General features: G+C 38.5%; 2 protein-coding genes across 2 annotated transcripts; both read right to left on the reverse strand.

Annotated features, from left to right (window-relative positions):
- Positions 1-435: 435 nt before the first annotated feature.
- LOC133997034 (XK-related protein 8-like) lies at positions 436-4,965 on the reverse strand. Its single transcript, XM_062436587.1, has 3 exons — positions 4,607-4,965; positions 3,638-3,828; positions 436-2,663 (listed from the first exon to the last, which is right to left on the reverse strand). Exons 1-3 carry the CDS (start codon positions 4,921-4,923, stop codon positions 1,915-1,917), a joined length of 1,257 nt encoding a protein of 418 aa, XP_062292571.1. The 5' UTR covers positions 4,924-4,965; the 3' UTR covers positions 436-1,914.
- Positions 4,966-5,288: 323 nt separating this feature from the next.
- On the reverse strand, positions 5,289-9,639 carry xkr8.3 (XK related 8, tandem duplicate 3). Its single transcript, XM_062435307.1, has 3 exons — positions 9,296-9,639; positions 7,780-7,967; positions 5,289-7,374 (listed from the first exon to the last, which is right to left on the reverse strand). The coding sequence occupies exons 1-3, from the start codon at positions 9,637-9,639 to the stop codon at positions 6,620-6,622; spliced, it is 1,287 nt and encodes a 428-aa protein (XP_062291291.1). The 3' UTR covers positions 5,289-6,619.
- Between the last annotated feature and the right edge of the window lie 1,844 nt (positions 9,640-11,483).

The raw sequence follows: 11,483 nt of genomic DNA on the forward strand, positions 1-11,483 counted from the left end.
GTTTTAGGGGCTATATTCTTAAAATATCCTCTGTTTTTTTTGTTTTTCCCCTCAATGCCAAATACTGTTATTTTTAATGTGCTGTCTGTTTTTGTTTTTTTCAAAATATATATTCTGTTAAAATGTATTTCATCTCATCGTCAAGGACCTGTGAGGCTACATAGGGAAATGTAGAGAAGCCTGAATGTGATCCTGTAAATTGAACACTATCATAATAATCAAAGCTAATTTAAGTACAATAATCACTATCCCCCACCCAACCCCCTTCGCCCTCCCGCCACCCCTCACACTCCACCGTAGCTGTTTGGGACCTCGACGCAGCCCCTGTAAGGTTTTCCTGTGTACCTGAGACACTCAATACAATGTAAATAAATTTTGAAAAGTTTCAGACTCACCTGAGTACAAGAATGGTTGTTTTTTTATTTCTTAGTGCAAAAAGTTATTTTCCATTTACAAAAACACAATTTATTACATAATCAACATACAAATATATTCATAATTAACTTTATTACAAACTCATAATCAAGGATAAAAAAATAAACTTACAAATATTAGTATAAATATAATCTTTCTTTACATTTCAAGTAAAACCAAGCTTAAGAACAATTGTTTCTATTGTGGAAGAACTGACACATTTTCAATTCTATTTTAATACATTACTCACTTTTCCATATGTACATGAAGCCTCAGATTAGCTTTGATTGGCTGGGTGAAAATGAATAGGGTGGGGAAATGGATAAATAAAGGGTGTGGAGTTATTAGTAGTAGTAGTGTGAACTTTTTGGAAGTGAGTGTAAAAGTCAATTTTTTTTTTTTCATCTCAGGTTTATATTTTATTTCAGCATTCATGTGCCTGCTGCATTTAGTCAGTATTAATAACTTTTCATGTCAGTGATAAACTTTTTTTCTAGTGTGCCATTTGGTGAATATTATGTTCATTATAGTAAACATATAAAGTTTAAAATAGTACAACATGTTAAATTCCCGTTCCATTGATGAAATAAGTTGTACAAATTCAAAGCTGTTATATTATTTTGAGATATTAGTGTGGAAGGTGATATTTTCTAAGTCTAGGGGGAAAATTTGAATAAAGCTGGGGAGTTTGTTTTGGGGTTTTTTTAAAGTGCAAAGTTCAAGTATGAGCTCCGTCTGTACAGTAAACACAGAGAGAGGACTGAGGACTTTGGCCAACAGTACCAGGAGGGGATCTCTTTGGTGGCCAACTATTAAATTAATTAGTTAATAAACTGTTTGAATAATTGATTAATCGTTTTGAGACTTTTTTTAAAGAAAAAAGTCAAAAATCCTCTGATTCCAGCTTCTCAAATGTGAATATTAAGTTTATGATAATAAACATAAATAATCTTTGGATTGTGAATTGTTTGATTGGGATAAAAGAAGAAATTTAAGGGTGTCTCATCTAAAGTTTTGGGAAATACTGATTACTACTTTTTTTGTAACCATTTTCTGACATTTCATGGAATATTGATCAATACTGAAAATAATCATTAGTTGCAGCACTATTATGGACAAAATGAACTATTATAGTGACCAATAACATTCAATGTACATATGAGCATGTGAGTATTCTTCTTTTAAGGCAGCCTTAATAAAATGTTAGTCTATCAACAAATAAATCAGTTATTGATAATAAAAATAAAAATAAACAATAAATAATAATTGCCAGCTTTATGTGCCTTGGTAGACAGCAGCAGCAGTTCAGACAGTGCAGAGAAGGATTACAAGAATCCAGCAGGTTGGATGTGAACTGAAGTCATCTCCCATGAGATTGTGTCATAGTCCACCATCCCACACACAGCCCAGTGATCACGTTAACAAAGGCTGCTTGACTGATGGTTGCATGACTCAGTTTCAATCTGGCCTCTTTGTCCGGTGGATGTCAAGTGATGCAGGTCAGGAGGCGTAGAAGTTCTCGGCCAACTTCCTCATTCTTTTATTGTAGTGTCTAACTTCGGGTGCTGGGCTCGACATGCTGCGATCTGTAACATCTGTGGCGATTCCAATAGCGACTAAATTGTCCACCTCATCTCCATTAATAACTAGTCCCTGTCCTGTTGGGCCCTCTTTTAACTCGTCTTTGGTGAGGCTTGGATGGCAAAACTTGTAATATATTATTTTACATAAGAGACCAAAAATATAAACTAAAACAACACTGGCGGCTGTGATTATAGCATACAACTGTGGGATTTGAAAATAAGGTGGGTCTGTGCTCATCTTCCAGCACCACAAGCTGCAGAGGACGGTGATATCAACCAGCATGCACCCATGATAGATCATAGTCTTGTTCCTTGTCTTCCCCGTGCCCACATTAAACCAGTCAAAATACCAAATGAGGCCCACAGTGGCCCGGTAAAGCCACTCTCCACAAGGGCTGTCCATGAATTCGGTCTTGCTACGCCAGATGAAGAAGAAAAAAACCAGCCATGAGCAAATGAAGTGGGTGAAGATGAAGCAGGGCAGAACAGAGGCGAACAGGGCGAGGGCGATGAGGCGAGACACGATGAGCAAGAGGTTCCAGAGGAAGTAGACCCCCGAGGACAGGGGCCCCTGCTTCGCCTTCTGGGGCAGGAAGGAGCGCATGAAGCGGTGGTACATGGTCACACTGGTGGCGATGGCTAAGGCTGACCCGAGCGCCTTCAACACTGAGAAAGATAAGAGGACACCATGAGAAAAGTTACAATAGCTCAAAAAGAAAACTGAAGCAACAGCAAAACCTGTTTCCTCCTGGTCAGAAGAAACATTTAGTTCAGTACTGGACTCAACAGAAGAGACAAGGATTACCATTATACTGTGAGGATATTGTTATGTTTGCTTTGAACTCTGGGTAAATCCTCAATATAGCTGTTTTTAAAGGCTAAGTTCACCAACAGTAAAGAAAAATTCAATCTCTAGTAGTATCTGGTCATGCCATGCAGATAGTTTTGTTGTTGCTCACAACATTTGAATATCAAATTTTAAATTCAGCAGCATTGTCTATTCCAGTATGTTGCAGATATTTTGCATAAAAAACTCACAAAAGTTTTATTAAAGCTCCTTTGGTTTGTTAACAGTTATCATCTAGGATATTTTTGGTTAAAAAAACAGTGTTTTCTATGATTTCTCCAGAATAACCAGGACACTGTTTTCCGGAAATGTGTACTTAGTATGGTTAGATATTACTGCGAATAAGAGAGAAAATAGCATCGGCATCTAACATCAACTACTAACTACAGTGGTCAACTGTAATGTTAGGTCTAATGTAGCAGAACAAAAAGTATTTCACTCAGAAAAGTGGAAAACAAAATGAATTAAAAGCATATCTAATTGGACCTTTAAATACAGCACTTCAGTAAATGTACTTAGTGTATATTACACCAGTGAATTTGGATGAATGACCCTTCAAATAAGGGATTGTAAATCATATTGAAGTAATACATTCAGGGCGCCTCACTAGGCCTTTTATCTGATATCAGAGTAGTCTTCAACAGAGCCACGTCTGTGCACATTAATCTGACCTTTAATTTAATAATAGCTGAAACATTTTCCCTTAATGAGTCACTCATGTCTAAATCTATCACACACGAAGACACACAATTGCACCCAGATGTAACTTTCAGACATGATTAACATATCTCACCTGGCAAAGGACTCAGTTCACCCCGCTGCAGGGTGAGAGTGAGCATGAGGACGAGCTGAGGGGAGCTCTCTGAAAACGTCTCTATGAGCCGCAGCAAGCTGAGGTCGTGGCTCAGGTGTGCTGCCAAACCTTCAGTGTTAGGGTCTTCAGAAAAGAAGCGGCGTAGAGACATCTCCACAACACCTGCATGCCTGAGAAGAAAAGGTTTGTGGGATAGAAACTGATAAGTATAGCTGAGAACACACACTTAAATAAACATATCCAGTTACAAAATTATCCAAAACATATCCAGTTTAATTTCACATCTAAGGTATTAATGCATCAAAAGGTGCAGCTTTAGTTTCAACAAACAACCAGTTTTACTCAGAATAATGAGTTCTAGGCGCCACAGCGCTTCAAAATCTAATCACATTATCTACTGTTTACAAGGAAACTGTATATAACTTGTTTTTTCCTGCTTCTGAGTCATTGTAGTCACAAAAAGGACATCTACATAAAGAAAATTACACCACACACACATCAAAAGACTACAGTTGAAACTAAAAACGGTGTGTATCATGTTTAGAGGAAATGAAACTGATTTTGTTATATAAGAAAATTAGTGAATGTAATGTTTTCTTAACCCAGCTGTGCCCTCATGAGCATGACGGTGCTAAAAAATTACAAGAGTGTGTGCTGCATGCCCAAACCAAAAGTGGACTCATGGTGCAACAGTGCAGTTTGAATTCCAGTGTTCCATTCAGTTCTCAGATAGCACATTTTGCCTTTACAGTAAATAGAAATATTTCCATGAATGGGTGGAGTAGTCAGGGTGCAGCTGTGTGTAAAGCAACATGTGAGAATAGAAACTATGTGCTTCTTCCCTGCATTCCCACACACACACAAACACAGCTCTGAACACATACCACAGAGCACAGAAGGATGAAAACACACAGCCTGTGGCACTTTGAACACAAACATTTATACAACCTGAAGTAGATTCCCAGCTGGAAAACATGAAGCAGCTTGAGTTGTCTCCAATTCAGGCAATTCTCAACTTTTGTTTTCCTCTCAGAGTCATCAAAGCTATACCACAGCCAGCTGTAGGCCTGAACAAGAACTGACGAGCCCACCAGAAACAGCACCAGGATACCGAGACACACATAGTTCTTCTCCTCGTAGAAAGACACAACGGCACAGATATCCAGCACTATGTCGAGCAGCAGGAACACCAGACCAACACAAGTGAGGAGGAAGTCCAGCCAGGTATACTTAAATCCATCCATAGTGTCTGTCAAACTAGACATGAAACTGCCTGCAGAACAGAGGCATTTACACTTCGCTCACTATCTCGGAGAAAACTGAAAGTAAGTCAAGTGCCAAAGTTCACTGTTAAAACAAGTGTAAGCCCTCCCCTTCCTTCCTCCCCTCCCTCCAAGGAGGAGGGAGAAAACTAAAGGGTTACACCCTCAAAGCATTTCAAATTACTAGAAATCCCACTGGCAGCTGTCACTGTGTCACAGTTTAGGAAATTCCTGTGTTAAAATAAAGTTTTTGTGCTATAAAAAGTCATCATGAAAATAGGCTGTTTGCAGTGTGTCATCATGTAACTATGAGACAAAAGACCCCACAGAAAAAAAACAGAAGACATAATGAAACAGTAATTCAACTTTAATAATTGCACAATGTAAATGAGGTAAAAGATTAACAACCAGTAGTGAATGTGAAACTTGAATATTTTTTTACGATACCACAAGAGATTTAAATAAAACTGTTTCTTTCTAGAATAATGCTGACTAAAGTCTAAACTGATACTAAAGTAAACAGAGACGTTTGGCGTTTTAACCATATAAACAAACACTGGACGAGTGAGCAGGATTAACATCAGGATTTGTGCCAGACATGTATGTAGGTTTACCACTGGACTTGGAACTGGTTTTACACCATAAATATCATCTCATCAAACAAATAACCATTTCATGTGGTCTCAAATAGCTGGACATAGAAAATATACAGTATATGAAAAGAAAAGCTTAAAAAAGGTAGAAATCAACATTCAAAGTCCCTCAGCAGGGTTTCAGTGGTAGCAGCTGTTACATGACCCTAAAAAACACATTTGGATACGGCTTCTCGTCATGTAAAAGTTTCACACATTTTGAATCAACTACATAGAGAATGAACAGGACTGTCAGGCTTACAAAACCCAAAATTCAAACTTGAACAGATAATGTAGCAAATCATATTTTATTACCATTTGAGTATTTATTCTATTTATTATTAAATGTGTTTAGTTTTAGATTTTATTGTTTCAAAAACGTATTTACATATACAAACAAAAAGCAACAACATACCCTTGGTCACACTGAATATATGAAAAGTTTAGTTATTTCACATGTAAAAATTCACTTCATATGAAAAGATATGAAATTTGCTTTGTAGAAAATGTATCAAATACACATTAATATTAACGTTATAACTTTATAAATGAGTACATTAAATCATCATACTGTAGAGGTGAGAGATATGAGACTATAAACACCCTTTAATATGTATGTGGCAATGATGCAAATCAATGCAGGACAGGCTTTATGGAAATATTGAAATTTGATAGAAATTTGGCATCAATGTGATTACATACCTGGATTAATCAGGTATTCAATTAGCTTTTTTAGTCATAAACAGACATTCCTGTCTGGTTATCTTATTTTAATTTACTTTAACAGTCTTTCAATTGATTGTCCAGTAATGTGACGTATCCCAGTATAAGTATGCTGATATGGCAATATATAAAATACAAAGAATTCAAATAGGATTTCATTCATATTTCCCACTCCTACTTTCAAGTACTTTTTTAGAGCCAGTATTCTGACTCAAACTATAGTGAGCATCTGATGAAATCATCTGGAGATCAAAGAGGAAGGAGACGGTGTAGAGATAGACTGTTGCATTCAATTACAGTTATAAGAAGTACATTATTGGCAGTAACACACACAAAGTCAGACATCACACACGTGATGACTCGGCATTCTTTGTGCTATCAGTGTTTCTATCGACTCCTTGATCTGAGTTAAAAAAATTAGAAGCATGGCAGGCCATCCTTCTGTTGAGGTGCTGGGAGGACATTGTGTTGTCCTGGATGGAAAAGACTCTGAAAGACACTTCTGCATCCGGCAAATCATGAGGCAGTCCTGGATCCCTCGCCAGGGGTCTCCAGAGTTTGGGGTGGAAGCAGCAGTAGTAGAGGGCCTTGAAGAGCAGGCCCAGGAGGTAGCTAAGAGGCAGTGTGATGAGCAGAGGGAGGGCGTACGACTGACTCAGAACAGGGTCCCTGTAACACCACCAAGTGGTCAGCAGGATTCCTCCGTCTATGGCCATGAAGGAATGGTAGATGATGCTCCTGCCACGGGTCCGACCCTCCGCTACATTAAACCAGCTGAAGTACCAAATCAGCCCTACGGTGGCCCGGTAGAGCCACTCCCCACCAGCACTGTCCATGAAGTCAGTCCTCTGTCGCCAGGCCCATAAAACAAAGACAACCCACATCATTAGGAAGTGGGCAGCGATGTACCCGGGCAGGACAGAGGAGAAGAGGGCGATGGCAGCCACACGCGGGGCGATAAGCAGCAAGTTCCACAGGAAGTAGACCAAGGAGGAACCCCAGCCCTGCTTGGCCTTATCTGGGAGGAAGGAGCGCAGGGAGCGGTGGTAGTCCACCACCATCCACACAATAGAAGTGGTTGATGCAGCGATGCTCACAACTGCAAAAACGGAAGTCAAACCATCAGTGTAAAAACCTACAGGAAGTGAACATCACACATTTTTACCATAACCCAGATTTACAACCGCAGCTGTGTGACAATCTTTTCTTCACATGGTAACCCATCATGACTAAAGTCACCCTCTAAAGTCACTCTAAAACCTACAGCACCTTCCTCACATGTGTTTCGGGGAATCACAAAGCATTTCATTGATCATGTGTCTGTCATGTCTCATCCTGCTCTTAAAGGAAAAGCATGCAAACATCGCAGCCTGTCTTAAAGTTAAATACACGTAAATGTTGCATCCGGTATTGATAAATTAAAATACTGCTCTCAATCGTGCGTGACAGCTTTTATTTGCTCTACCTTGTGCGGAGGAAGCAAATATAACAAAGGAGAACTCACACTGTACGGTCCTGGCGTTGTTGGTGCGCAACATGACGTAGATCATGAGGGTGAGCTGAGGAGCGCTCTCACAGAAGGTCTCGATGAGCCGCAGCATGCTGAGGTCATGTGTCAGGTAAACGGCGTACTCTGACCCTTCCTGTTTCCGCCACCAAACCCTGAAGCCTTGTCGAATGGCGGAGATGTGCCTGCGTGGATAAACGTGTGAGAGACGGTTACATAACGCATAGTGAAGATTACACACCACATCCATGCAGAGAAACAAACCCTTAAAGTTGAATAAAAACAATCTGGCGTGATGCATTCAGGGTCTTCTGTTGTGTCACATCTTTAGCTATTACCAAATCTCACTGACTCATCATTTGTTCATTTTCTTTCCTTTACTTCTCTCCTGAGGCAATGAATTCACTTGCCGCCACACCTAAAATTAATTTAAGGTCACAGCACTTGCCTAAAGTGATTACACGCTTGCTTGACTGACTGAGCCACACTGAAGGAATATCCTGTTTTTAATTTATTGGCACGCAGAGCAGTGATCTCTCTTGGGAACATTATTACAGTCACACGAAGGCTTATGTGTGTTTGCATCACACACAGAGACAGGCGGTCGATGTTTCGTGTAACCTGTTGCTGAAACACTTCCACTTATTGAGAAACCTGTCACGCTATAGCATTCACAGCCCCAAGAAAACAAGCTCAAGTTATTATATCTGAATGATATGAACTTTAAGTAAAGTTAAAGGAATAGTTTACAGGTTTGTTTTAACCCTCTTGTTGTCTGTGCAACTTCTGTTCTCCCACATCAAAAGTGACCTAGTGTGGTTGGATAAGGTATAATTTATGACCCAATTCTATGTTAGACCTTTATAGACAATTTATTACCACAGGTTTTACATATATTTTCTTGGAAATGATGGTCAATGGGCCTCAGTTAAATGAACATATACCTATTTTTTGAGTTGACGCCTATTGTCCAGGAGTGTTAAAACAACAGTTTGGTTCCCAAATTAACCTTAAAATAGGGTTTTTCTTGCCATAATCATCTCTCATCGTCAAAATGAGTCGAAATCTTTCATTATTACAGTCTTTTCAGTGCCAAAAATATCTCCTTCTGTTACTATACCTCCACCACAGTTCAACAGGGAAACACAATGAGGGACTTTGATACTAAAAAAGACTGTAAACGTATCCACTTGAAATGATTCACTCAAACTACTAAAGCCTAATTTCAGCTTCAGATAAACTTTTAAATGATAGTGTGGACACATTGTGGAGTGTGGCCCTACTCACTTCACATTAGAAGAGGGTCTATTAATAGTCAGTGTGAGCAAGAGGAATTATTACAGAGAGGAAAACCCCCTTTCAGTGTTTACATGGGCACTTTACTGACTTGGAGAAAGTGTGAATCTTACTTTTAATTTTCAATAAAACCCTTAAATAACTATCTGCATTGGTTTGACATTATTATACTGATATAATAACACTTCCACATGTGTCTGACTGAGTGTGTGTGTACCTGCAGAGGAAGCCCAGCTGCAGCACATGCAACATGCAGGACAGCTTGACTCGGTCCCCGCAGAGCACGGTGTCTGCCCCGGCGTGCACGCCGCTGCCCCCTCCGCTGCTGAAACCGGGCAGCTCCTGGTCGTACTTCAACCAGAACCAGCTGAACATCTGGACCACGACAGACGACAGGACCATGAGGCCGACGAGCACCGCGAACCAGAAGAAGTCACCTCGGCGGTAAAACTCAGCGGCCACCCACACGTCCGAGCCCCAGTCGACCAGGAAGGTGCAGACCCCGACAACGGAGAAGATGAAGTCGATGCAGGAGTATTTTGAGAAAGGTGCGCCCTCCATGGCTGCTTACACCCCGGGGTTTGTTAACTTAACTGGACAACTTACTGTGAGCTAATCTGAGGCTAATGTCGTACACCGTTATTTCCCTCCCAAATCCAACCTCAGGCTCTTCAACCCATTGAAGAAGTAAAGTTTTACATCTGTGCGCCACTTTTTGAGCTCACTACTTCTCCAAATCTCATGCTAACACTTACCAGCTGACATGATTTAGATAAAGTTGTGTTAAGACTGAGAGTTTATATAAGTGACTGTCTCGTAAAGGATGGCAGCTGGTGTTGTGGAGTGTGTTTTTAGTTTGTTAACCCCGCCCACCGCACAACTACAGGGAGCTACAGGTCAACAAATCCGGGATGTAAAGGGTGCCACACACAAGCAGGTGAAGACCGATTATTAAAGGTCCGGTGTGTTTAATTTAGCGCCCTCTACCGGTGAGGGTGAGGATTACAACCATATGAATACTCACCATGCAATGGCTGTGTGAAGTAGAAGTAGGTTACTTTGGAAATGTAATAGGTTACAGATTACTAGTTACCCTATTTAAAATGTAATAAGTAATGTAACTATTTCATTTACTTAAAGTAATGTAACTTATTACATTTGATTACTTTTAATTTTCTAATCAATGTTTTCAGCTTTTAATGTAAGTGTACCCACTAAACCCACCAACATCTAAGTTCATGTGTTTTTCATGGATACTGACATGATTCATGAAGAAGATAATTTCTTATAAATTAAGATTGATCTCTCATTTGAAAATGTATTCATTAGTTCATGTTGATTTTGGAATATAAAATAAAGATGTGTTATGAAAAAAGTCAAAAGTCTGACTTGGGCTTAATTGGTACTGTGACACCATTTAAGCCCATGTCATGATTTATACAAAATATTAATATATATATATATATATATATATATTGTTTTCAAATAATTAAAAACAGCAATATATGTATTCAGTAACATGTTAAATATTAAAAAAATAGGAAAAAACCTTCCTGAGTAAAATCTTAGAGGTCTGACTTCAGTCTCTCTCCCCATCAGTGTTGGGGAGTAACCAGTTACATGTTACGTTGTTATGTTATTTAATTACAAAATAAATGTAACTGTAATCCATTAAAGAGGAAACAAATTAAATTATTGTTACTTATGGAAATGTTGATGATTACAAAGGAGGTTACATCTGACAAGTCAGACCTTTAAGATTTTGCTCAGGAGGGTTTTTTCCTAATTTTTTTAAAATATTTAACATGTTACTGAAAACATATATTGCTGTTTTTAATTCTTTGAAACCAATATTTTTTATATTTTGTATATAAATCATGACGTGGGCTTATTAGGAGCACACATGGGCTTGAATTATGTCACAGTACCAGTTTTGACACTTTTCATAAAATATCTTTATTTTATATTCCAAAATCTATTCTAATACATGAACTAATTAATACATTTTCAAATGAGAGATAAATCTGGCTTCATAAGAAATGGTCTCCTTTATAAATCATGTCAGTATCCATGAAAAACACCTGAACATAGATTTTGGTGCTTAATTTGTACACTTGCCCTAACAGATTAAAACATTTGTTGGAAAATTGGAAAAGTAATCAAATGTAATAAGTTACATTACTTTGATTAAGTAATTGAAATAGTTACATTACATATTACATTATAAAAAGGGTAACAAGTAATCTGTAACCTATAACATTTCCATAGTAACCTTCTCAACCCTGCATATTATTGACCTAAACAAGCTGTAGCAACACATTGCACATAAAAAGAGACATATTGCAAGTTGCATACAGCAACTTTATACATTTATTGATCTATTTATTTGGTTTTAAACTTGCTTT

This window comes from Scomber scombrus, chromosome 16 (genome assembly GCF_963691925.1).
Source record: "Scomber scombrus chromosome 16, fScoSco1.1, whole genome shotgun sequence".
Classification (NCBI taxonomy): domain Eukaryota; kingdom Metazoa; phylum Chordata; class Actinopteri; order Scombriformes; family Scombridae; genus Scomber; species Scomber scombrus.

Coding starts and splice junctions, on each gene's coding strand:
- LOC133997034 (XM_062436587.1), bottom strand. CDS start 4,923: ATGTCTAGTTTGACAGACACTATGGATGGATTTAAGTATACCTGGCTG. Junction 3,829..4,606: donor CAGCTGGGAATCTACTTCAG/GTTGTATAAATG, acceptor TTTTCTTCTCAG/GCATGCAGGTGTTGTGGAGA. Junction 2,664..3,637: donor TGAACTGAGTCCTTTGCCAG/GTGAGATATGTT, acceptor TATCTTTCTCAG/TGTTGAAGGCGCTCGGGTCA.
- xkr8.3 (XM_062435307.1), bottom strand. CDS start 9,639: ATGGAGGGCGCACCTTTCTCAAAATACTCCTGCATCGACTTCATCTTC. Junction 7,968..9,295: donor CAGCTGGGCTTCCTCTGCAG/GTACACACACAC, acceptor TTATCCACGCAG/GCACATCTCCGCCATTCGAC. Junction 7,375..7,779: donor CAACGCCAGGACCGTACAGT/GTGAGTTCTCCT, acceptor CCGTTTTTGCAG/TTGTGAGCATCGCTGCATCA.